Below are 26,470 nucleotides of genomic sequence, written 5' to 3'. Positions count from 1 at the left end.
CTGGGGCAGGTGCGACAGGAGAGATGGACCTGAGGACTGGCTCACGATGCAGAGCCCGCGTCGATGTCATTTGGGGCTTTGCCTCTGGTCTGTGGAAGTGTCCCGGTCCGGGGCGCAACGTCCTACAGCACTCGCGTGAGGTGGCACATGCGGCCAGCGCGGGCAGCTGGGCACCCGCTGACGGAATAGCAAGCACCTTTCATTGTGCTGCTTCTGCAGGTTTCCCGTGTGTTCGAAATGACTAGAAAGCGAAGTGCTTCTAGGAACAGCCAGGTCCACTCCCACGCGGACTGCGGGGGGCGCAGGCAGGAGGCCCTTGCCCGACCGGGATCTGCTTGGCCTCAGAGGCCCGGCGAAGACCGCGAGGTTCCGGTGTGCGGTGACCGGTCCCGCGCCGTTCAGGTTCCGCTGTCCACACCCGGCCCTCTCCGGGCGCCCACGCGAGCTTCCCGGCACCCTCTGCGTCTCTCCTCACGTTTACGCCTCACTTTTCCAACCTTTACCTCACACGGCTCACCCTGACGGGGAGACGTCGTAGCCCACCCCTGCGGAACGCAGGCAACACTTCACGCTTCGCCGTGGGCGGGGCCTCACGGGCGGGGGCACGGAGCGTGCGTTCGCGGAGGCGCGCAGTGGGCGGGGCCTCACGGGGAGGAGGGGGGCGTGCGTTTGCGGAGGCGCGCAGTGGGTGGGGCCTCACGGGCCAGGGACACGGAGCGTGCGTTCGCGGAGGCGCGCAGTGGGCGGGGCCTCACGGGGGACGAGCGGGCGGGCGTTCGCGGAGGAGCGCAGTGGGCGGGGCCTCACGGGGGAGAGGAGCGGGGCGTGAGTTCGCGGCGGCGCGCAGTGGGCGGGGCCTCATGGGAGAGGAGCGGGCGTGCGTTCGCGGAGGCGCTCGGTGGGCGGGGATTCGCGGGACGGCGCGCCGTACGCACGTTAACAAGCGTCAGCAGTCAGGGCCGCTGGGCCCCCGGAAACGCTCGCTCGTTTGGCGTATTTCTGGTGCGCCGCCTGACGTGAGACTCATGGGATTGGCACCTGTCAGATCCGCCAGTTAGCGCTTGCTCTAGGCTCTTCCCTAGAGCCGGAAGCAGCTGCTGCTGGGCGAGTGTCCGACTGGAGCCAGGGAGCCGGGATTCCCGCCCGGCGGGTGGGCACGATGCGGCTCGGCTCCGGGACCTTTGCTGCGTGCTGCGTAGTAATCGAGGTGCTCGGCGTCGCACTATTCCTTCGAGGATTCTTTCCGGTTCCCGTTCGTTCCTCTTCCGGGACCGAGCACCAAACAGAGCCCCCAGCGCCTGAACCCTCGGCGGGTACGAACACCTTCCCGGCGTCTCCGCTCCGCGGGCCCAGTTTTGCCCGGAGGAACCTCCTTTTGAGCCCCGCCTCTTGGACTTCTTCCCGGGGCTCCCGGCTGCTCTCTTCCATTCTGGTCCCCACCCCCAGGTCCCCCCCTCTGACCGCTCCAGCCTCCTTTTCAGTATCCTACAAGTCTGTGGCAACCACCCCTGTAAGCCCTACTTCGACCCTCCTCCCTGGTCACCGAAAAGTAAGCTCTCCACACCTGGACCTTGCTTCTCCAACTCAGCTTATCCAATGACACCCCCAATTCCTTCCCTGAGTAGACTTTGAGCCATTCCCTGCTCCTGACATCCTTTTTATTCAGTGAGTCACAGCAAAGGTTCCTGCCGACCTTTAGCATTTTTTTCCCTATGACATTCCTCCAAGACCCCTTTTTTACCAGTAGTTAACACTCCATAGACCCCTTCCTAGTTCTCATCTACCTGTACTACGTAAGGGTACTCCGGTTTTGGACAAGGTCCATACAATACCAGTCACCGACCATGTAAACACGTTGTAAATTGCTCACTCCTCCATTAAGCAAAGTAATGTGTTTACTTCGAGGACCCTCGTGAAGGGACTCCCCTGTCCCAGTACTTCTCACCATGCTAAGGGCAATTAATACTGGGGCTCGCTGAGCTTGCTCAATGCCCTCCCCACCACCACCACCACCAGCAGCAGCATCTAGCAAGGACCCGCCTTTCTCTTCAGGTCTATATATGTAGATATAACAGTCTACGTGCTGGAGAAGTATGTAGAAAGTAGATTATAAGGTGCCTGAATGCTAAATAAAGTTTAAAATTCAATGTCCTTTCTTCTTTCAAACACTTTTAGGAGCCAGTTCCAACTGGACCAAACTCCCACCACCTCTCTTCAGTAAAGTTGTTATTGTGCTGATAGATGCCTTGAGAGATGATTTCGTGTTTGGGTCAAAGGGTGTGAAATTTATGCCCTATACAACTTACCTCGTGGAAAAAGGAGCATCTCACAGTTTTGTGGCTGAAGCAAAGCCACCTACAGTTACTATGCCTCGAATCAAGGTAAAGAGTTTGATGTAAAAGTTTACAAATCATGGTTTGGCTTTTTCGGGGGTTTAGAAGGGCTCTCTGTAGTCTTTTACTTGGAGTCTAAATTTTAACTAAGTGGTAATTAGTTTGGTGCTGTCAGCCTGGCTGGGGCAATAGAATGCTGAAGATGCTTCACAAGTACGGTGGAGCTAACACCATGATTCGTGGCCCCTTTTAAGTAGCCAAAGCTCATGCTTCCTAGGAGCGCGTAAAGGCTTTAGAGCCAGATCATGCAGGCCAGCCTCGTCTCAGAGAGACCATCCTCCTTGCTAACTTGTTCTTGTCTTTAATTGTCAGTAGTCTGTTTCAATCCTGGAAGGAGCCCGAAGGGTTATCTAGTTCAATCTCTTGACTTTATAGATGAGGAAGGAAACTCAGACTTGTCCAGCCCTGTAGCATACACAGTAACCAAACCAGCAAGATCTGGCCTCAACAGTTCTCACTGTTTCTACTACGGAAACCCCCTTCAGGTAGGTGTTCAGCCTAGCGAGAGTGGCTTTGAAGTGCATAGTGCTTTACCCAGAAACTACAGATGAAGAACAGAGTAAAGCTGTATTGACCGGCTCAAACTATTGAAACACTACTCTGTGCTAATGTTGTAATGGATGTACAGTCGAGGGAAAGTAGTGTCTCTGCCTTCGTGGAGCTCTTAGTCTCTAAGGAGAGGAATAGCCATTAAACAAATGAACATGCGAATAAATGTGCAGTTATAAAGTGCGATTAATACGTAATGAGAAAGAACAGGGTGTGATGCTCAGTGCCGGTTGGAGGGCTCAATTTAGATTCCGGGGTGGGGGGGGGTGGGCGGAGTTGGGTAGGAGGGTCAAAAAGCCTGTCCAAGGGAGTTACAGTCAAGTTGAGACCGGAAAGACGAGTGTAGGGGTGAGTGCAGAAAGGGACAGAGGAGCTTAAAAATGTGTGAATAGATTGCACGCTCACATCATGTAAAAGTCTCTGTCCGAGCCTTAGTCTGCGGCTGACCATGTGACACCTCACTATTTAATAAAAAGGAGCCACTTCTTGATTTAAAGCTAGGAGGCAGCATTTAGTAGGTGCTCAGTAAATGTTTACTGGATGAACAAAATGGGGATTGAAGGGATCGATGCCACACTTTTCATCGACTGTTTTTTTTTTGTTTTCTGTTTTTGAGTTTCCCACTCTGCCACTTCTGGATGTGGCGTGTCCTTCATTCAGCAGTGTTTATTTAGCATCTGCTATGTACCACACACCATACTAGTTAAGAGGGATTCAGTGAAGAACCAGAGAGCAACTGTCCTGTCCTCCCGGAGATCACTTTCTTATCGAGGGGACAGAAAATATGTAAGTTTACAAATAAGTAATCAAGATAGTTTCAGAGAGTGATACATGCAGTAGAAGAAATAATGGAGGAAAACGTGACAGGGAGTGATGGGAGTGGAGCGGGGTGCCTCTAGTCAGAGTGCTCAGAGACAGCCTCTTGGGACTGGTCACTCTGCTTAGCCCACTCCCGTGAAAGCCAGAACGAAGGCATCAGCTCCTGAACTCTAGGAGGCACAGTGTCTGTCTGCTCCATCTGCTCCTTCAGAAGTGTGGACGGAGCCCATTTCTTCTTCGTTCTGGTGAGACAAGTGCGATCAGGAGTCTGGGCAGATTTGTAAGGAACCGTGCGCACGCGCCCAGCTTCTGCTCAGCCCTGCACATTGGCCAGTGTGCTTCTCAGGGATCCCCATCTCCAGCCCGTTTGTTTCAAGTCACAAACCAGTGTTTTTTTCCATTTAGTTTCGTTTTCAGTCTTTTGCAGGTTCTTGCTCCTCATTCCCCATCAGGAGAAACGTGCTGTAGTGAGGGTTAGGCAGGGTCCAGTGGTGTCGGCTAAGGAACGTGTCCCCTGCCACTCTTCTAGTGAGGGCACGGGCTTGGTCCCCTTGAGGTGTCGATACAATTTCCATGAAACGCTGATCCTAATGTCTGAAGACTATTGTCCCTAGTAGCACTTACACGTTAGGGGCCTGCATTAGCTTCTTTATAAAGTTATGTAACTAGCTTTTGAGTGCCTTTCTCCTCTTTAGGAAATTTGTAGTCACAGTAAGCAGCAGGTACTGACCACTGCTGCCGTGAGCGCATACTGCAGGCGTTACTGCATGCACTGCCACGGTGGCCATGCGAGCTGTGCTCCGTGAGATAGGCGCCACTGTCTTATCCATTTTCCCGAAGAGGAAGCAGGCTTCAAATGGTAACATCGAACTGGAATCAGAAACTGGAGCATTAGGGTGTGTTTGGTTCCAGAGTCTCTGTTGGTCACACCGTGTTGGAGAGCAGCACCACGGAACAGGGCCAGCAAGTCACAGCCTTCTCAGGAGTCTTCGCAGAGCCTTCCTTAGTCTCCAAATGCAAAAGAAACCCCGTTCCCCAGGCCATAGCAACTGTGAGGAACCTCCAACGAGCTGATAGACTTGAGCTCCCACTTAGACTTCCTAGGGCTCCCAGCTAAAACCCACTTGCTGCCTGCATGCTCCCTCGGGTGAAGGGGATGCCATGTTGTTTCTGCCCTACTTCAAAATGTCAGTAGGAACGCAAGCCAGTGTGAGAAGGAGGGGAGTGCCTTGGAAAAGCCCCAGGAGAATGGATGGACAGATTCAGCTACATGACAACAGAAAACCTTTATGTGGCAGAAGACATTATAAACATAGTCAGCTGACAGACGGTGAACTGGAAAAATTATTTACAGTTGACATAAAAAACAAAATGTTAAGCCCATGATATGCAAAGAGGATCCAGTCGAGGACAGAAGGCCAGTGGCAACTGGACAAGGATATAAAGAAACCCACCAAGGAAGAAATTGAACGGCAGTAAAGATGAGAAGATTCTTCACTAGCAGTCAGAGCAAGGTGAACGATGTGTAAGGCCAGTTTTTGTCTAGCACGTTGTGAAAATTTGAAGGTCGATGGTAACCTGCTCCTTCACATGAAATGAGGTGAGCAGGTGTCTTAATACCATAGGTATGACTGTGACCGGATTGAGCTAACACCTCCATGGCCACCCCCCTAGTCCGGTCTGCTGTGGCCCCCAGCACCTCTCTTGCCCAGATCGTGTCCTAGCACCAGTGAGCTCTCTGCTCTTAATACCCGCCGTGGCCTGCGCTCTTCCTGGTAACCCAGGCTCCAGGGCTGTGTACTCCTGGCCCCGTTTACACTCCCACCCTCATCCGAGCTGCTTTCCGTCTCACTGCGCCTTGTTCACAAGGTCACACGTGGCTCGGGCCCCTGAGTGCACTGCCCTCCTCCCGCCTTGGAGCCTTGGCAGTTTACTACATTTCCACCTAGAAAGCCCCACCTCATCTCACCTGGACAGCACTTCAATCTTCAGGTCTCAGCTCAAATGGCACTTCCATTGAAACCTTTAAAATTGACACCCATTAAGACAGTCTTGGTTAAATATATCAAGCGCTCCAAACACCAGAGCACTTGATAGCTGTTTAAAAAAATGAAGTAGGTGTTTTCTGGAGAAAGAGGTCCATGATCTGTTATTAATTGGAAAAGAAAAGCAAGTTGTAGAGCTGTTGATATAGTTTGTTACTCTTGGTAAAAAGTGGATCTTTGTCTATTTGTGGTTGTACACATATGTGCAAAAGTAGAAAAGGTACTCACGAAAAGCAGCTAGTTTTCTCTAGGGTAGAATTTGGAGGAAAGAGAGAGGCTCACATTTTAAAAATAACTTTATTGAGATAGAATTTTTATGCAGTACGGCACATTTTTACGTGCACAGTTCGATGAGGTGTAGCAAAGGTGTATGTCCATGCCGCCCCACCTTCCCCTGGAGATTTTGATCCCCACCCCGGGGTGGTGGCTGTTGTCGCTATTAGTGTGTTTGTGTAGTGACTTGCCAGACTTATTCTGGGAGTTTGGCTCCCGCTGTGTGTGCAGTAACTGATGTCTCTGCTAAGTTGTTTGCTTAATTCTTATTTATTTATTTATTTTTTGGCTGGTTTCCCTAAGGGTCAGCCTGGCTTGGCGGGGCCAGATTTCACTCTCTGCAGGTGCACATGTGAGTTGGGCCACACACTCCCTGTCTGGGAGTTTATAAGTCTGCCCTGACTCTCGCTTTCTGTTTGAGCAGAGCATCCTGCTCATCCTGGAGGGACAGTTACCTAGGTGCTGTCTGGTCTCTCCTGAGTGTGCATTCAGCCCCATGTGTGCACGCAGCCCTCAAGACCTCACGAACAAGTGGGGCTTAGAGAGGTCGGCTGCACCTGCCCCATTCTCCAGATCCCCCTTTTAAATTGGGGGTGGTCTCTTACCACAACGAGCATTGAAGCCTCAGGCGCCTGTGGTGTCTGCCTTCCTGTTGGTCTCACATCCTTGGCATGGCACTTTTCCGTGGAGTTCCCAATCAGATGGCCCTCCTGGTCCTCATGGCCTTTGCTTCCCAGAGCAGGAAGGTGGCGGGCAGCCCAGTCACAGTGGTGCCGGCACTCACAGCCAGGGTTTAGCAGTTTGTCTGGAATAAGAACCTCTAGATTTGTTGTACGTCTTTGGTGACTTTTCAGAATCCTGAAAAGGTTGTTTCTGACAGTTTTATCCGGTTTTATTGTTGATCTTGTGGGGAGGATTTGTTGAGCTCCTCACTCACATTCCAGAGGTCCCCTTAATTCACATTTGCAGTTATTTGCTGTTAAAGAAGTCTTGACAGAATCGTCACACCTTTGGTGTGGTGCAGATTCCTGCCCATTTCCATTGCGCAGGTTCATGGACACTAGTGTGTGGGCTGTTGGAAAACCCAGGTCACAGAAACATGAGCCATTGTGTGGCCTCTTAGAGTCTGCTGAAATGCGGGAGGTTTTTGACTCAATCCTAGGTCAGAAAGGTGTGAGGAATGTCACCCCCACACCCTCCTCCCAGCAGGTACAGTGTCGCCTTGGGGTCCCCCCGGTGTCCCGGGCCATGGCACTGTGCGAATTCCTGCGAAGGGCTCAGAGTCCGCCTTCCTCCCCAGGCGGGCAAGAAGCTGCCCTTCCACTCGGGTGTGGGCGTTAGAGTCTCTGGGTTGTAAGAGGAGCAGGTGGAGTTTGCTGGTCACTTGGAGCATTTGGAAGCTCAGGTGAGACCCAGACCGTGGATTCTCCGCACGCGCCACACTTGGCCGTTCGCTTCAAGCCTCATAATCCGCAGTTACCCAGAGACACCACGGCCGCCTCCTTACCTTTCCTTGGGGGGAATAGGGTCAGGTCTTCACTACTAAGTTTTCTGGCTTTGCCCAGAATCGGGGTGAAGTTTTCCCTCTTCGTCCTGACCCTGACCCAGCCTCCAGTCTTGGGGGTGCTCTCACTTAAGGCTTGTGTCTTGCATCTGTGACATGATTTCCAGCACCCTTCCCGTGCTGCCCTTGGGACCCTGTAGTCTAATCTGTGAATGTTTACTCCCACAGGCGTTGGTGACAGGGAGCCTCCCTGGCTTCGTCGATGTCATCAGGAACCTCAATTCTCCCGCACTGCTGGAAGACAACGTGATCACACAGGCAAAAGCGGCTGGGAAAAGAATGATCTTTTACGGAGATGACACGTGGGTGAAACTGTTCCCGAAGCATTTTGTGGAATATGACGGAACAACTTCATTTTTTGTGTCAGATTATACAGAGGTCAGTTTTCCCAATAAACGCAGAGCGCGGGAGCGAGTGCAGGACCTGGCGCATTCAGTTAGTGGGAGGCCGCGGTGTTTCGCGTGGGGCGTTTATGTGCCGGGAGTAATGTGGAGACACCGTAGACCTTGTCCATTCACATAATCACTTACAACCTGGGGCGTGAGTCCTGACACAGGTGTGAGGAAATTCTCTGGAGCCCCAGGCCTGGAGCAGCTGAGCACTATAGGTGGGGCCCGAAGGGTCAGGAAGGGCTTCCCAGCACAGAGCCATGTGAACCAAGTTTTGACAGGGGAGCAGGGACTTCCCATGTGGACAGGATGAGGAGGCAGAGCCCAGGGCTCCGTGTGCTGCCTGGATCCTCGAGGCCGCTGGTTCTTCTCTGAGCGGGACAGCATCTGCACTGGGGAGGTTTGAGGGCAGCCGGTGAGCTGGGTGGAGCTTGGTCCTGAGGAGCATCGGCCCCAACGAGGGAAGAGTGTCATTAGAGCCATAGTTATAGGGGGGCCCATGGAGCAGTGTCACACGTGCTTGGTGTTGGCCTTGCACCCCTCCGTTTTCTGGGCCTGGCGAAGCACCTGTTGTCCACTTACGTTGGTGCCCTCTGCTGCGCTGGCCTGTGCAGACACAGTGGTTACTGTCCAGCTGGGGCCCCCATCCTGAATACCGTCACTCAGGAACACTTGTCATCGTCAGAGATTTTCCGTGGGAGGGAGCGGGGCTCAGCGGGTAGAGCTGAGCAGGCCAGCGGCTGGCTATGTTGGGGGTTGCTCGACTTCTGACCGCCGAGCGCTGCGTGTCTTCCCTCCCAGAACAGCCGCACTGGACACAAGTAGATGCGAGGTCCCCTGAACTCTGGGTCCTGTTCTGTCTTAGCTAACTGCCTTTGGCCCTTAGGTACTTTGTAACAACTTAGCACCTGTCGAACTCAGTCATTTGCCCAGTTGAGCCCCAGCAGTGAGCCCGCACGATTTTTTGTCAGAACAAAGCTTGTTCATTTAAATTATCTATCTGTATGATACGTTCTGTCTGTAAGCTGGAGACATAAAGAAACCGATGTCAGCTTGATCCAATGCTAATGTTTGCTGAATTTTTCATGACAGTTTTTTCTTGTTTTTTTTTTTTTTCCAAGCTCCCACGAGTCCTGTTACCTAAAATAAATCCCTGTAATTTGTAACAAGCATATCATTTTTTCCTGGGTGGGGTGAAGATCAAGGGGAGTTAGAGCTGTTCACGTGGACTTTTCCCCCTTTGAAGGTAGATGACAATGTGACGAGGCATTTGGACAAAGTACTGAAAAGAGGGGACTGGGACGTGTTGATCCTCCACTACCTCGGGCTGGACCACATCGGCCACACATCTGGGCCCCGCAGCCCCCTGATCGGGCGCAAGCTCAGCGAGATGGACGGCGTCCTGGTGAAGATCCACACCGCACTGTTGGCAGAGGTGAGGTGCTAGCATGCCACAGTGCCACCACGTCCTAGAAACAAAGCCGCCGACGGGAACTCAGGTTGCCCTGCGAGAACGTGCACCCACCACTGCTCAGGCAGCACTCAAACAGCGCGTGCGCATGCTGGGCACGTTACGACGTCCTGCGCTGCCTCGGTCTCCCAGCAGCCCTGTAGCATAGCGGCTGCGAGTGTCTCTCTACCATCACCCGTCCTCCAGCTCATGGTTCCTGAGTGCCTTCTCTCTTGCCATTCCTGTCCAGGTACCGGTGGGGCTTATGCTCTAGCCAGGAGGGCAAACAAGAAGCATAGTAAATGAATACAGAGTATTCTTGGCAGTGATTGGTGCCAGAGGAAAAAGTCGGCCAGGAGTGGGGAGCAGCGTCAGAGAGAGTGGCTATAACTTTAACCAACATGGTTCGAGTAGCCACATGAGGTGTGAGCAGACACTTGGGGGCGGGGGGAGGCAGGTGTGCCGTTGCCAGGTGAGGAACAAGGGCCAGGCAGAGCCTGCCAGGCACATGTGAGGCCAGCAAAGCCCATTGGTCGGAGCCCCAGGTGCAGAGAGGCGGCTGCATTCGATAGTTGAGGGGCTGACGAACGATGTACCCATGCTGTCATAGATGGAACTGAACCATATCTTCTGCCCTGAGAGCCTTAAGCATGAGCCTCCTGTGCTGTGTGACCTCCATGAGATTCTGTTTGTTTTATATATGACATTATTTGACCTTGACCCTTTGATCTGACTACAAGCTCATAGATTTAAAAAGAAACTAACTCATTTAGAAAGAACTACTGTTTACAAAATAAAACTAAAGCAAAGCATAACAAGGTCGTGTGCTCTCAGTTTCAACGTGGTTGAAATATTTCTCCTTTGCCTTCCAGGAAAGGGAGACTCTTTTGCCCAATTTGCTGGTTCTTTGCGCCGATCACGGCATGTCTGAAACGGGAGGTCATGGAGCCTCCTCCACGGAGGAAGTGAACACCCCTCTGGTCTTCATCAGTTCTGCGTTTGAAAGGAAACCTGGTGAGAATGTTTTTCTGTTTAACATGTTGGAACTACATTTCATATTTCATTTGTTTTCTGTCATCCGGTTGTAATTTTAAAAACCGTTTTGAAAGCTACTTTTGAAATATCCTGAGCAATGTGCAAACGAAAAGTAATGGGGCCAGGAGCAGTCGGGAGGCGAGTTTAGGCTTCTGGCCCTGATTCTTAAAATACAGCTATTCTTCGTGAGAATGTCGCTGTATGAATGTCACTGCCTAGAGCTGCAGGTATGAACTGGAAGAATTGTAAATACTTAAACTTTTTTAAAAAGACCCATTATTTGAAATTATATATTAAGTAGCAATGAGCAGTCATAGGACCAGTCAGAGCGGGATTAGCAGAGGACTCGTCTGTCCTGGTTGGCACACCCCAGCTCTCCCCACAAGACGTACACGGCCCCTCTGGCCCTTGCGGCCTGCCTCTCCCCACACTTGAGCCTGGCCTTTGCCTCCTCACTGTGGACCCTCGCCGGCCATTTCCTAGTGGGACGCTCTGTGGCTCCCTCCACATGATCCCGGTGTCATCCGGCACTGCTAGCTCTCGTTCTGGGACCTCCCATTTCTCCGGTTTCTTCCTACTTCTCACGTTGCTGGCCTGTCTCCTGCACTCACTCCTGACATCATCTTGTTCACGTCCATGGTTTTCAGTGCTGTGGACAAGCTCACACCTCTCAAGTTGACCCCTCCAGCTCTCTCCTCTTTCTCAGCGTCCAGACTATCACTTAGCTGCCTGTCCACCTGGAGCAGATGCGACTCTCACAGAGATTCCACAGGTGGAGCAGACACGACTTCTCGTCCAGTCTGCCCTTGTTGTTTCTGTCTACACATGGCACCATCCACGGGGTTCAGCAAGTCCGTAATCTTCCTTCTCCCTGGCCCCCACCTTCCAGCACATCCCAGCCTCTCGTCTGGAAGGCCTTTCAGGAGCCAACTTGGGGCACAGTAAGAGCCTTATGTGAGGCTTCTTGCCAAGCTCTGGAGCCGCGTTCCCCATTACTAATGTGCCCTGGCCTCAGCCTTCCCCAACTCTTCCCTCTCAGCCTCTGGCCTCCTGACATGTGGGTTTGGCCTCTTGTGAGCTGACCCGCCGGCGCCTGCCTTCCAGTGAGTGTGCACCACACCCACCAGAACACCGGCCCCACCCGTTGCCCCATGCACCCCAGAGCAGGTCTGTGCGGCTCCCCAAGCCAAGCGAGAGTCTCCACCGGGAGCAGCCGTCCCTTCCACTGTCCACTGCCCAGCAGAGGCGCACTGAGCACCTGCCGGGACCAGGCGCGAGCCGGGCGGTGTGACAGCTTTCTCCCTCCGGGAGCTTTTCCCGTGCGGAAGGAAAGACTTGGCTAAGCTGGCTTTCTTCATGTCAGAAGGTTAAGGTTATTTCACTCAGGCGTGGGTGCTTCGTCTCTGAGGTGGGTCCTCAGCCCTCTCTTTCCGGGAGGCCCGACTACATCTCCGAGGCCAGGAAGGGCCGGGGCGCTGTGCTCGCAGACTGCCCTCAGGGCCAGCGGTGTGCTCTGGGTTTTTTGTTTGTTTTTCAATTTGAGTGTTTGAAGAATAGTTCTATTCTGTGACCTCATTCTGCTCACTTTATGAGCCAGGACTGAACTGCTAGTCCTTTCAGAGCTGGGGCGCCATCATCAGGAAGATTGCATTGCTGCTTCAGTGGGCACCGGCCACATTCCCCCGCCCCGTAACCCCGCACCCACCACGCAGCTGTCCACAGCGACTCATCTTTCTGTCTCTGTGAGATTCGCATCTTCAGGACATGTCATAGAAGTGGAACCCTGCAATACGTGGTCTTAAGCGACTGACTTCAAGGTCCACCCACACTGTAGCGAGGACCAGGTCTTCGTCCCTCTCTGCAGCCGAGTGATAGTTGTGTGGACGCACCAGGCACATTTACCCATTCGTCGATTGATGGGTATTTGTTTCCACGGTTTCGCCATTAGGAATAATGTTGCCGTGAACGTTGGTGAAGAAGTTTCTGTGTAGACACATGTTTTCATAGGGTGTCATTTTTTCCCTCGGTACAGCTCTGCCTCACGCCTCCTCTGTGCTGTTCCCATCAAACGCATAACATTTCTTCATGGCATATGCTGACAGTACAATTACGTATATGCCGTTTTGCATACAGTCGGCCCACTGAGCAGCGAGGGTTTGTGCGGAGTGAGCAAGTTTTAAACATCTTTAGTTCAGTGGGCCTCCCTCACAGTTCAGACCCACCTTGTTTGGGGCCAAGTGCGTTCCGATCACGGCTGGGGATTCACGTTAGCTGAGGACCTACTGTCGTTGAGCCCAAATCTTTGCTCAGGTGGTCGGTTCCTTAAGCCCCCACATTCATGGGTCGACTGTAATTGCTTTTTATAACAGTTAAGAGAACTATGTCTTATGCTGTCTTTTGTCATCGTATAACTTCCTTAAATAATGCGCTTTGCCTTCTTTTTAATGGATCCAAATTACCATCTGGAGTCACTTGCTTTCAACCTGAAGAACTTACTTTAGCATTTTTTGTAAGGCAGGCTTGCTAGCAACAGATTGTCTTTTCGTTTTTTAATCTTTTTTAACCCTTTCATTTTTGAAAGATAGTTTTGCTCTATATAAGACTCCTGGGCGAGTGTCCGTTTTTCTCCCAGCACCTCGGCTGTGCTGTCCCCCGCCTTCTGGCCTCCGTGGCCTGTCGTGAGGCATCAGCTCCTCGTCTAACTGGGGCTCCCATCTGTCTTTGCCTCTCAGGGTTTTTATTATGACGCGTCCATGTGTTTTGTGTTTATCCAGCTTGGAGTTTATTTAGCTTCTTGGATGTGTAGATTCAAGTTTTTCATCAAATCTGAGAAATCTTTTGTTTTTTCGTATTGCATAATTTTTATCAACCTGTCCTTAAATTGGATTATTCTGCTATTTTGAAATCTGCTCCTGAGCTACTATATTGAGTTTTTCATTTCAGTCCTTTTTTGTTCAACTTCAGTTTCTACCTGGCTCTTTTTTTGTAATTTCTGTCTCTTTATTGATGTTCTCTGATGAGACCTCATCGTCATGCTTCCCTTCACCTGTTCATGCATAGTTCCCTGTAGGTCTTTGAATGTGTTCATGACAGCTGCTCGAGAGACTGGGTCTGTCGCTCTGATGGCCAGGCCTGTCACAGGAAGGTTCTGCTACCTGCTATTTTTCTGTTTGGGTTGTACTTTCTTGTTTCTTTGCGTAATTGCTCATAGTTTTTGATAAAAGCTGAACATCTTAAATAATAATTGTATCCAGCAACTCTGGATACTGATTCCCTCACCTCCGGGCCTGTCGTCTTTGTCGTTTGCTCGTTTATTTGTTGCGTGACTTGGCTGTACCATTTCCGTGACGTCTTTCCACTGCAGTGAGCAGTCTCAGCCGCCACTCCTGTGAGGGCACAGCCACATTGGGATGACAGCATTCCGAGTGGTGCTGTCCTTTTCTTTGACGTCTCTACTAAGCTGTTACCTCCGTTGCTGTCACACCCAGCTGTTAGGCTCCACTCATTGCCAGCTGATGGCTCTCTTAGTTTTGACAATTTATAATAAGCGTGCTCCACAGTCTGCTCTCATTATATTGGGGCCCTTTTGCAGAGGTAGTGTTCAAGGCCAGTTATAGGTCAGATTTGAGAATGACTAATATGGACGGTCTAGGGCCTGTCACTTAAACTGTTTTTTTTCCTAGGTGACATCAGACATCCAAAGCATGTTCAGCAGACGGACTTGGCTGCAACTCTGGCGGTGGGGCTCGGTCTGCCGATCCCAAAGCACAGCGTGGGCAGTCTTTTATTCCCCATCGTAGAAGGAAAGGCGATGAGAGAGCAGCTGAGATTTTTACATTTAAACGCAGTACAGCTTAGCAAATTGTTGCAGGAGAACGTACCATCATTTAAGAAAGGTGAGTCCATCAGTAGTTGCCGACGTCATCAGACTGTGTCTGCCGGCCGTCGTCGTCTGTCTCTGCGTGCGTGGAATTGTGTCACTGTCTTCCGAGACCCCGGCTACCACCCACTGGCAACACCCACAAGTGCTAGAGTCAGATCAAGCTCTTTCCTTAATTTATTCATTCCACAGATGTGGACTTCTTTTCGTAAGTTCCTATTTGGCTTTTTAAAGCATTGGAAACAGAGCAGTATGAGGGCTCTGCCTCAGGGAGCTTATTACCTTCAAAGGTGGGGAGAGAGAGGGAAGTGGCGGTCAGTGTCAGATGGTGACAGGTGCCTTAGGGAAAGGTGAACTGGGCAGGGGGTGGAGAGCGCAGGGGGCGAGGGCCGTCAGGCTGGCTTGGCCTTTGAGCCTGGGAGGGAGCATGGTGGCAGGTACAGGGTCCTGTGTGGGGGACGTGCCCACACATTCAAGGAGTGGCCAGGAGCCAGAGGGGCTGGAGCATAGCGAACTCTGAGGAAGGCAGAGGACATGAGGTCAGAGGGATACAAGGGCCTCTGGGACACTGGGCTGGACCAGGGGTCCCAGCCATTCCGAGGTGGGTGGGAAACTCCTGCGGGCTTCCCTGCAGAGCCTGCATCTTCCACTTGCATCTTCCAAGGCTCTCGGGCTGTGCAGAGGGTCCTGCCTGGCGCTGCAGGAAAGGTGGGGGCTGCTGCGGAGCCTCAGTGAGGGTGTAGGTGGGAGCCCAGGCAGTGGCAGTGGAGGCACATCCTGGGTACGTTTTGAAGGTGGCACATGCTGTGCACAAGGCATGAGCGAGTCAGAGGCGTAGAAGCAACTTGGGGTTTCCAGCTGACCGGTGAAGGGTGAAAGAGTGGAGCGATCGTGGCCGGGGTGGGGGAGCTGTAGGAGCAGCAGGTCCCATGGCGGGTGCTCACGAGGCGAGGGCCTTGGTGTTGAGGAAGCCACGCAGAGAAGGAACTTCAAGAAGGAGAGAGCGAGGAGCTGTGTTGAGTGCTGCCCACAGTAAAACAAACTGGGCGTTTGAGAATCAACCACCCATCTGGCAAGCGCGGTTTCCAGCGACTTGGTCGGGAACAGACCACGCATGCAGCGCTAGGACAGAGCCGCCGAGGTGAGTGCAGGTGAGGGACAGGACGCAGCAGATAAGGCAGCTCTGGTGGGAACGGGGAGTGGGCTGTTGTCTGAGGTGGGGCATTTTGATTTTAATCTAGGAGAAACTAGGGTGTGTTTATTTTGCTGGTGGGAATGATCCAGAACAGGAGAGAGCAGCTCCCTAGAACAGTGCTTTGAAATTATGTATTCTGACCCATCTGGGTACATAAAGGGCGAGGTATGTGACTCTGGGACTGGACTTGCCTGGGGATCTAGAGGAGGTCAACTCTCAGTCTGAAGCAGCGCTTAATGGGATGTTGACAGGCTTCCTATCTGAAATAGTGGAGTACTGCCTAGTAGAGGGAAGCCCCTGAGTTTGCATTGAGATGTAAACTGACCATGATTTGCTGGTGGAAGACAAACCCTGCCAGCAGGGACCAGTTGGGATCCAGATATCCTAAGTGGCAGGTGGACTTAGGGAGCACCAGCTCTTAGTCTGTGGGGAGGCCCCGGGCAGCAACTTTGTCAAAGGTGGGACCCGGTCACAGTGCTCATTTTAGGCCAGACCAGAGATGACACTTATTTTAGTTATTTTCAATAATAACTTAGGAACTCAGCAGCTTTCGCTAATTTGTTGTTACTAGCAATGTGTGTCTTTCCAGCAAAAACACCAAAAACACAGAACAGCGGGGGTGGTTTGCTTATTTCAGGAGCAGCCAGGTGGGGAGTGTTGAGAACTGCAGGATGTGGCCGGAAATGAGCCTGTGAAATGAGAGCACAGCCCGGTCCCTGGACTGAGAACACGTTCACGGGCCTTACGCCTCCCAGACACCCTTACTCCGCACCGTCCGTGACCGCGTTTCCCGAAACCAAACTGCAGACGCGTCTGACACTGCAGTACGTTTCCAGGCCCTCGTGACGTCCAGCCCAATGCGACGCAACTCGCCGTCACTCATCTGACTTTCTATTGGTTCAAGTGGGACAGGCCTTTCCCACCTCAGGACTATTGCCAGTCCCATTGACTGGATGTCCTTCCCCTGTGTTCACCTGGTGAATTCCTGGGCACCCTTCACCTTTCAGCTTAAATGTCCCCCCTTCCTTGTCCCCTACCCTCAACCCCAGTCAGGTCAGTCCCCTCTCCATTACAAGAGTCTCTCGTTATTCTCTTTCTTTTCCTCCATGGCATTTTCCACAGTTTGTGATTACACACATCTGTGAGTCTCCCGCTGGCGCTCAAGCCGGAGCAAGCCGGAACTATGCGTAGCATGTAGCACGTAGCACTGAGTCAGCGCCTATTAGTAAATATTTGTTTGGATGTTCACACAGGTACCCCCTATGTCTCTGTGACCCTGGGAGGTGGGGGTAGATATAGCAGCTCCCGTGTCTGTGACTCAGGGTGGTAGCGTGTAGCAAGTAAGGGTACCGGCCTTGATCCAGACTACCCGAGTTTAGATCCCGTGAACTCACATCCGAGTTGCCTGCTCTCTGGAATGGGTATGATAATTGTCCCTGTCTCATCGGTCATGGGGAGAGGACGGGGGTGAGGGACTGAGTCATGCCAGCATCCAGCACATGGTACAGGTGAGCCGGCACCAGCAGCGATGGGGGATCTGTACTTCTTGGGCCCATGCTCAGGGCTTGTGCAGCAGGTGTGCTGGGCCGTGCAGGACAGGTGGTGAGGGTTCTGTCCTGGCTGTGATCGGGGCAGGCTGCGGGGGGTGGGCACAGCACTGGCGGACAGGACTGGGCACTCAGAAAGGCACAGCCACCTTGGAAGGGCTCTGCTGGGAGTCAGGAGCGCTAAATACCAGGGATCCCTAGAAAGGAAATTCTTACTTCGCAGACCAGTCAAGGCACAAGTTAAGTCTGGTCCAGCTCTGAAAGGAGGGAAGGCAGCCCCTTGACCTTGGGCAGCATATCGCTGCCCTCCCAAAGGGGGAGCCAGCAGCAGCTGAGGCAGCTCGTCTCCCGGAAGCTGTCCCTAGTCCTGACTTTGCATCGGAGGTGGAACCTCTAGGCCGTGTGGCACATTGAAGGCACCGCTCAGTGTCGTGGCAGGAGGGGCTTGGAGCCTGCCATGCCTTTCCAGAGAGGCCTTGTGATTACGGGAGCCGGTCAAAGGTGGGAGCTGTTGGTGGAAGGCAAGAGGGCCAGCTGCACCGGGAGTGGATGCGGTGGAGAAGGCGTCAGCGTGCGAGCGCTGGAAAACTTGTCAAATCGGGGCCCGTTAACATGACGCATTCTTGAGTGGTTTCTGTGCTGCGGGGAGAAGCACATTGAAGAAGATGGAGGAAGACGAGGAGGCGGCGGGGTAAAGCCGGGGCGGGAGGTGGGGGGCGGGTGCCGACCCCACCTCCCAGATCACACCGCCCAGGCGTGGTTCGTCTGCGCCAGGCGTCAGGTTTTACCACACGCCGTGAGACCCGCATCCCCTGAGGCCAGACGTGTGCGTGTCTGATGTGTACGTGTCGTCTCTTCCTCTTCTTGTTAGAGCCTGGATTTCAGCAGTTTAAAGTGTCAGAAAGGTTGCATGCGAACTGGATCAGACTGTATTTGGAGGACAGTAACTCGGAAGTCCTTGTCAGCCTGGGAACCAAGGTTCGGCGGCAGTATTTGGACGCCCTGAGGACCCTGAGCCTGTCCCTGAGCAGACAGGTGGCCCACTACGATGCCTACTCGATGGCGGTGGGGACCGTCGTGGTGTTGGAGGTACAGTGCTCGTGGTGGGTCACAGCACGGCTATCAAACTGATTTGGTAACTCAGCCAGAACGTTCAATTTTAAAGTACAGATTTTCAGAAAATGGAAAGCTGTGAGTTTTCTCGCTTGTTAAACTCTTCCACTGTGTCCGTACGCACAGCGTCCTGTCAGGCCTCAAGCGGCCCTGCCCCACGTGGCCGCGGGCGCCCATTCTCGGCGATTCATCAGAAATCGTGTTTATGGGGCGCTCTTCTGCTTCCGCCACTTGAACGGTTGATGCAGGTCAAGAGGTGGGCCCGGCCGTCGTGGACACTGCTGCTGTCCTCTGTTCCAGGTCCTCGTCCTGCTCCTGCTCAGCATCCCACAGGCGCTGAGCAGCAAGGCTGAGCTGGACGTTCCTTTGTCGTCGCCTGTGTTTTCCCTGCTCTTTTACTTGACGTCCCTGCTTCTCCTCGCCCTTCACGTCATGGTGTGCACCTCGGCCGGGCGTTCGTGTTACTTCTGCAGCCTCTCGTGGCTGACGGCGGGCGCAGTGATGCTGCTCATCTCTGCCCTGCTCTGCGTGGTCGCGTCTGCTCTCACCAAGATGTTTCTGGACGGAAAGCTTCTGAGGAAGGTAAGGCTGGTTCCCTCAGACACGACACCTTCACTCATCGGCTGGTTGCGGTGGCAGGGTGACGATGGGGAGGGACACACACAGTCGGTGCCAGTGCCCAGGGCTGGAGGGACCCAGCACAAGGGCTGTGCGACACCTGCTGTGTCTGCCCATATCTGAGGAAGTCACATGCCGTTCGTAACACATCTTTCTCCCCGCGAGAGCAGAGGTTTCCCGAGGCCATTCAGTGTTCTAGGGCCTGACTCGTGCCTGGTGTCTGTCTGTTGCGCACTAGCTGCGCATGAGCAGTAGGATATATATTGCGTCGTTGTCAGACGACAGTCACTGAGTTCTTGTGTTTAGTTTTAGATGCTTTAAGTTAGTATGTTTCAAGGGCAGTACTGTGATGCCAACTTTGTCATTTCAAAAAACTTAATGGAGAAATTAGAGGTCCAATTTGGTGGAAAATGTCCTTGGCGTTCTTTGGTGCCAAGGAGCTGTGGCCGCTGAAGGCCCAGACTCCAAGACCGAAGGACGAGGGCCATGGAGGGCTGGGTCCCGGAGCTCCGGCACTGCCGAGCGGGCCTGGGTCTGAACATCCGTGGCCGCGCCCTAGGAAGACTGGGTGTGAGGAGCCACAGGCGTGTGTCACAGCACGTTGTGTTCCGTGAGCAAGAGCTTTTGATCCATGTGGCTAAGGTACGTGCGATTTCAGATTTTTCCTTTACAAACACATCTTCCTTATTACAGAGTCCAGCTTGTTCCGGCTCAGAGTGGTCAGAGTTAGAGCTTCTTATCTTGTTGGGGACCATGGGCCATGTCGTGAGTCTGGGTGCCAGCAGCTTCATCGAGGAGGAGCACCAGACCTGGTACTTCCTTGTCAACACCCTGTGTCTGGCTCTGTGTCACCAAGTCTACAAAAACTACTTTCCGGGACCCGATGGGGGGCCCCAGTGCCACCCGTACATAGCAGACGGATGTGACTGTGCAGCAGCAGCTCTGCAGGGCAGGAAGCCCGCTTGGGACGGGGCAGAGCTCGGGGGAATACACGAGAGCCCCGCTTCCCTGGCCACGCGCCCAGGCAACGAGAAGTGGGTGGTGCTGGCGAGCCCGTGGCTGATCCTCGCCTGCTGCCGTCTGCTGCGGCCCCTGAACCAGACGGGCGTGCAGTGGGCCCACCGCCCCGACCTGGGCCACTGGCTCACCAGGTGAGCGGCCTGTCCTTCCTCAGCCGACTGGCCACGCAGACGCTCCTCTCAAAATTTAGGCCTATTTTTCACATTTGGGATAGAGATGGTTTTGAGATCTGAAGTAATGGAAAAATATACCATGACCCATGAATTGATGTTGAAAAGTATATTTATTTGAGTCTACCCTAATACGTTTGGGTTTTTATTGCTAAAAAAAATTGCTGTTGTTTGAAGACCTGCGAGTCTTCAGTGATGACCGCAGCAAGAAGGTAATTCTGCCACTTGCCACCTCCTGCCAGACGGCACAGGGCTGGGCGAGTGTGTGTCGGAGCCCTGGGGGGCTCTGCCCCTTGACTCCGTCCCAGCTGACGGGCCTCTGTGCCGGTCATGCAGGTGGCTCTTCAGCCACCGCCAAGCCTCTCAGGGTGGCTGGAGGACCTCATGGTGTCGCAGGCGGGAGGAGGGAAGTAACGGGCGGCGGCTGGAAGAGGGAAGGTCAGCGTGCGGGTGTGCGATGCATTTGATCATGTGTCGGCGACAACTTAGACAGCTGAGGGAACAGAGCAGAGCAGAGCGAGGCGGTTTCCCGAGAGCGCGGCGGGCAGGGTCACCGTCTGCTGCGAGGAGCTTCTGTAGAAATGGCCAGCGGGAAGGCGGCTCAGGGCAGCAAGAGGCACATTCCCGTCTTACAGGAGGGACCAGTGGAAATAAAAGGGAAATGCTCACGCCCCTCGTAACTCGGGAGCTTCGGGAAAGCCCGTAAGGACACTCAGCGCGGCCCTTAGCCACTTGGTGCGGACCCGTGACCTCACCGGCTGCGCTTCTGAGCGATTTTTGGCGTTTCCATTTCACTTCAGCTCCGATCACAAAGCCGAGCTCTCCGTCCTGGCCGCCCTTTCCCTCGTCGTGCTCTTTGCGCTGGTCCAGCGGCGGTGTTCCCGGGCCTCGAAGATAGCGATGGCGCTCGGCCTGCTGGGCGTCTACTGCTACCGGGCGGCCCTTGGAAACGTGCTGCTCCCATGGCGACAAGGCAGCAAAGACATTTCAAAGTAAGTGTGCCGGCAGACCTGACAGACCCTGTTAGGTCTGTTTAACGTTTTAAGGCCTAAAAAATGCCATGCAGTCTTTGGGACACTGGAGTCTGTGATTTCGTCAACACCCACCAGAGCGTCTCAGTGAACTGATCCTGTTACTCTCTTTTTTTTCTGGTAGGAGAGGGAAAAATAACTTGGGAGTAGGTGTGTGAGGTTCATTTCTTAAAATAAGAGATTCTTTAAAAACACAGACCCCAAAAGGGATGAGGGCGACAACAGCAAGTGGGCGCTTCCCAGCAGCTGGGAAACGAAGCCGAGACCCGGCCGGTCCCGTGTTTCCGCCGAGCTCCGGTGGGGCCGGGAGCTGCGAGCCGCTCCGTCACGAACACGCCTTCTGCTTGTCAGGTGGCAGCTTCTGTTTTTAATGGCGATGTCGAGTGAGGTGAGCAAAGGCCGTTGCGGAAGATTAGAAAGCACGTGGGGAACCTCAAGTGTGTCCCACCCTCTGGCTCAGGCGTCCCGTTAGAGAACCGATCTCCAGAATGCAACAGGAGACGGGGCCTGAGCTTGGGGACGGGCGTGCTCTCTGAAAAACAAGGGAATCAGCCAGCAGTGCTGGGACGAGCCTCTGAGTGACGCGAGAGCTGTGTGCTGGGGTCTCATGGCCAGTGAGCACTTAGGAAGTAGTGTTTTTTTTAGAACACATACAGGTGTGGGCCAGTAGGCCGCGCAGCCGTGGAATGACCTGAGCTGACAACACTCATAGTTTTCCATGTTTATGTGAAAGGCTAAGATGTGTGACTGGTTGTGATTATATTTAAGACGTGATCGTGGGTGGATTCGATCTTCCTTTTTCACTCATTTTTGTATCACTTTCCCAGTCAGAGAAAGAAAAAGAAATATCTTCTTTTATAAGGTCAAGATGAAAGCTGAGGGCTGTGCCAGGCCATGTGGGTGGCCAAGGGGCTCGAGGGCACACCCGTGAACAACCTGCCACTTGGTCTGAGGCGTCAAGGTGATGCCAAGCGCCCAGCCGAGGTGACGGCAGGGTGGTGGCCCTTCACCTGGACAGGAAGGTCAGATGGGGTGAGCATGGGGTGCAGACATCTCAAAGGATTGTCACTTCAGTGTTTGAGACTGGGCAGATGTCAAGGCTGGATATCCCATTTCAGGGTGTTCAATGCAGGTTTGTTTAAATCTCAAAGCATGATACGTGGATGAATTTCTCTTTTCCTCTCAGATCGATGCACCTGATTTCAGCATCACTCACTTCAGAGTTTGGATCACTCACCTTACCTTTCAGGGTACAGGGGTATGTCCCTTGTTGGTGTCCCCCGTCAGAGCCCAGGACAGCCTGGTATTAACTTACGCAGCTCGGTTCTCTCGCTTCTGTTCCCCGCCCCAAGCTGCCTGGCTCTAGATCCATCATGGTCCTGGATCCACCCCTGTTCCAGAGCGGCCCTTCTTCTAGCTCCCCTTAACAGCTGCTTCTCGCTACCCTAATCCCAGATGCTGCAGTGCACCGCTACCCTAAGCCCTCCTTCTTGTGGGAGTCCTGCCCGGCTTTCCACCCTGAAGCCCAGGCTCGGCTGGTGTGGAGGCCAGTGGCCGGCGTCCTCGGTGTGTTGGCGCAGCCCTGACCGGGTCGGCATCCGGTGCTGTCCTTCTCCGGTTTGCCCTTCAGCCTGCCCTGCGTCCTCCAGAGGCAGAGCCCAGCACCCGCTCAGGACCGTCTCTGGTTACTTGGGCTTCTGCTGAGTTCTCCTGCTTTAACCCCGAGGGGCTATCATGAGCTCAGCTCCCCACTTGGCTGTGGGGTTGCACCCGGCCTCAGCTACTTGGCCAGGCTGTAGCGCTGTGACGGGCTTTGCACCGGTCTGTGGTGTCGCCATTGCTGCCAGGGACATGATAGACAGTGCTCAGACTGTTCCAATTAAACTGATTATACTAAAAGAAGTAAAATGTTTTTTTAACACATAAGCCTTCCTAAGAAAATCTGAGATGTGAATATTCATTTTTTTTAAAATAGTGACGTTGTGGTTATTTCATTAAAATATTTATTTGGCATTACTTTAAACGACCACTTTTTCTAGTATCTATAGAATATTTGATTTATGAAACTTACTTAAAATATATTTTAGGAATATATATGTTTTGTAAGTTGAAATCCTTTGGCATAGTATCATAAATTGTGTCCTTTACAGACAACTGTAAACGAAGTGCTGAATGCTTCGTTCATAATAGTCTTAACATGGACTGCGTGCCGAACACTTTTGTGCTTTCTCTTGTTTGATTCCTGGGACAGCCTTGTGAGGCGTAGGTGCCAGGTCTCGATACTTCAGGAATGACGAAGTTGGGCATCAGAAGGCTTAGTTAAGCTGCCCCAACAGCAGAGCCAGTAGGCGGCAGAGCCCAGGCTGAGCCGGCCTGCCTTTCTCCAGACCCTGCGGTGTGCGCATGCGGCGGCGAACCCGCTCAGCCGTATCCCAGCATCCGTGAGCCGCGGCAGCCCTGGCGGAGCTGGCCCCGATCCTACCTCAGCATTTGCTCAGGTTCACCGTGCGAAGCAGGGGGACAGTCTCTCTGCTCGTGTAGTGATGGCTCTGATCTTGTACCCAGGTAGTCCCCTGGCCAGATGAGCCAGACGGACCCTGCGCCAACTCCATCCGAGAAGTGCACACCGAGGGGCCCCGCCTGTCGCCCCTGGGCAGGGGCTCTAGGGGGACAGACGCCCTGTCTCCATGGAGTTTCCGATGGGCAGCGCTGTAGCTTGTCTACCCAGCTAAGCAGACACACGGTCTTCACGGGGAAGCACATGTGTGAATTTCTCTAGCTGATGCTAACGAAGCTCATTTGCTTTGCGTTTTCCAGGGGCATTGTGGAAGCGCGTTTTGTTTACGTCTTTGTCCTTGGCATTCTGTTCACGGGCACCAGAGACTTGCTGAAATCCCAAGTCACCGTGGCAGACCCCGCAGTGAGGGCCGCGGGCCTGTGGGAACTGCACAGCGGGCTGGTCCTCCTGGCGGCGCTGCTCCTGCGGCCGCATAACCTGCCCGTCCTGGCGCTCGGCCTCTTGATCCAGACGGTGATGGCCAAGTTCATCTGGAAGCCGCTGAGGCACGATGCGGCCGAGGTCACCATCATGCACTACTGGTTCGGCCAGGCGTTCTTCTACTTCCAGGTACGTTTTCATTGTTGTCACGGGTAGAAGGCGACTGACTTTTTACGCGTCACTTGTCTTTCAGTTTTCCTTTGAGAAAATTTTACTGTGAGTTGGGAAGTTATGTTTGTTCTGTGAAAGGACCATCTGTGGCTTGTGCATGAATCTAGCTGTGTTCAGTGAGACACCACACGATGGCCTACGTTAGACACGTCTGCGTGCAGACCTGGCCGCCGAAGACAGCGCTCGGCTGCTGTGCTCGGTCTGCGGGGCACGGGCAGCTGGGGCAGCGCGTCGTGTCCCTGCTGCCTCATCTGAGGAGGATGGTAACTGCGTCCTATGCCCTTTCCCTGCTGTCAGCACTGGACGCTGTCGGCTGTCCCCACTGGGGCCCGGCGCGTGTCACATCTCCCCGTAGCCAGAGGAGGAGGCCTCCTGGGGTTCGCAGAGCCACAAACAGCAGCCAGGACTGTGTCCTGGGTGGTTGGACAAACTGCCCTGGGCAGGAGCCTCAACTGGGCGGAGACATGTTTGTGCTGTCGGATTTCTGAATGTCCTGACTATCTGAGGGAAGGTCGCAGGCACCAGCACAGACAGAGTGGAGAGGGGCTGAACCCAAGGAGACCCTTCTCTTGACCCAAACCCTGCCCTCTTGTGCAGGACTAGCCGCCTGGCAGCAGGTCACTAGCCAGGACTGGCCAGTGACCAGCCAGGACCTTGCTTCTGGCACTCACCCACATGCCAAGCGACAGAGCAGCCAGCCTGCCTTCAGCCTGCAGCGGTGCCTCCTCGGACACATTGCCTCCCGGGGTCACTTGTGGCCCTCGGATGGGGCCCCTGGGGATCAGTGTCTTAAGTAGATCAATCTGAGGGAACTCGGCATTTGCCCCCGTTCATCAGCAGAGTTAGGGCTGTTGTTTCTTAGAGGGAGATGAGCAGATCAGGGATCGCTTGTCCAGGGCCAGCACAAGACAGGAGAGGCCAGGAGGCCGCGGCTCCTATGCGTCGACGTCACCGTGAGCACAGCCGTCTGTACCTTTTCACGGCACGAGCAGCTGTGTCAGCGCGGTTCTCCGTGTTCCAGGGAAACTCCAACAACGTTGCCACAGTGGACGTCTCAGCAGGCTTCGTGGGCCTGGGCACCTACGTGGAGGTCCCGGCTGTGTTCCTGACGGCATTTGCGACGTACACGGGGCCCGTGCTGTGGGCCAGCCACTTGGTGAATTTCCTGAGCTCCGAGAGCAGCAGGTAAAGCCTCTCCATCCTTCTCCAGAGTCTGCCACGGGGAGGCCCCAGGCTGGGAGCCCAGCAGTGTGGACGGCAGCAGCGGTCCACACAGTAGGTCTTCTGTCCATTCCCCTCAAGCATAGGTCGCCCTTCTCAGAGGTTACAGTCGTGGCGACCCACTGGGCGTTGCAGCGGCGGGTCCCTGTCCGCTTTGTGAAACTGAGATGCAGGGGGCAGTGACCTGGGCACTGCCCACCTCATCGTAGCCAGGGAGGGTGCACCTCCCGAGTTTCCCTTTGCCAGGTGTTGGCGCAGTGGCCCCAGGAGGTGAAGAGGTCATGCCTCAGGACCCAGCTCCCTGGGCGTCTCCTACCTGGTAGCCTGGAGCCCTAGTGGAACCCACCTGCTATGTGGCCCTGTTCCTAACAGGCCACGGACCAGTACCGGTCCATGGCCCAGGTACTGGGGAGCCCTGCCTTAAAAGATAGCTTAGGCATGTGATGATCGTGTCTATGGTGTGAAAACGGAGGGAGGATGTCCATGTGCTTTGAGGGGTGGCTCCTGTTTCAGAAATCCACTCCCTCCCTATTAGTTCAGCAAACACTCGGGACAGTGTCCACAGACCAGATCAGACCAAGCAGATGCTCCGTTCACAGCACGGAGAAGACCTCAGACTTGTACCTCGTTCTTGTGTGCTTTGCCTTTCATCGTTGATATTTTATAATATATGTGATATAATAGTATAATATATAATATGCGCATAATTTTTAAAATGATAACTGCAAAATCTGGGGGTGCATTTTTCAAAAATACTTTGCAGACTATAGAGGCACTGGAGAGTGACCAGAGGCGCCTGCCTACAGCTGTTGTCCCCTCGGGCACCTGCGTGCCCATCCGAAGCATGGACCCCCCCACCAGACTGACCAGATCCAGATGGGGGGCCGGAAGCAATGATCACCTAGCCATTTTCAAATAAGAATTTTTATCACCAGCGTGTTTCTGCCTCACATGTGCAGAAGGGTCGTCACTCACCCATTTTCTTCTTT

The 26,470-nt window shown here is 53.6% G+C and overlaps 1 protein-coding gene across 4 annotated transcripts in view; it reads left to right on the top strand.

The window, feature by feature from the left end:
* Positions 1-927: 927 nt before the first annotated feature.
* Positions 928-26,470, top strand: part of PIGG (phosphatidylinositol glycan anchor biosynthesis class G) — a 25,974-nt gene continuing 431 nt past the window's right edge. The window contains exons 1-13 of one of the 4 annotated variants that reach the window (XM_006919053.3): positions 928-1,313; positions 2,176-2,381; positions 7,812-8,021; positions 9,279-9,467; positions 10,355-10,496; positions 14,201-14,413; positions 18,011-18,228; positions 18,553-18,834; positions 19,564-20,021; positions 20,861-21,052; positions 23,909-24,218; positions 25,282-25,445; positions 25,617-25,631. In XM_006919053.3, coding sequence (XP_006919115.1) covers positions 1,160-1,313; positions 2,176-2,381; positions 7,812-8,021; positions 9,279-9,467; positions 10,355-10,496; positions 14,201-14,413; positions 18,011-18,228; positions 18,553-18,834; positions 19,564-20,021; positions 20,861-21,052; positions 23,909-24,218; positions 25,282-25,445; positions 25,617-25,631 — 2,753 coding nt within the window. In that variant the 5' untranslated portion in view covers positions 928-1,159. Of the gene's footprint in view, positions 1,314-1,407; positions 1,550-2,175; positions 2,382-3,228; positions 3,729-7,811; positions 8,022-9,278; positions 9,468-10,354; positions 10,497-14,200; positions 14,414-18,010; positions 18,229-18,552; positions 18,835-19,563; positions 20,022-20,860; positions 21,053-23,908; positions 24,219-25,281; positions 25,446-25,616; positions 25,632-26,244; positions 26,465-26,470 lie in introns of those variants that run through there. The other 3 variants (XM_015595023.2, XM_015595024.2, XM_025051799.1) reach the window with 3 other exon arrangements.

Source organism: Pteropus alecto, unplaced genomic scaffold, assembly GCF_000325575.1.
Source record: "Pteropus alecto unplaced genomic scaffold, ASM32557v1 scaffold5, whole genome shotgun sequence".
Classification (NCBI taxonomy): domain Eukaryota; kingdom Metazoa; phylum Chordata; class Mammalia; order Chiroptera; family Pteropodidae; genus Pteropus; species Pteropus alecto.
Note: the sequence above shows the minus strand (reverse complement) of the source record. Positions and strands in the feature narration are given on the sequence as shown.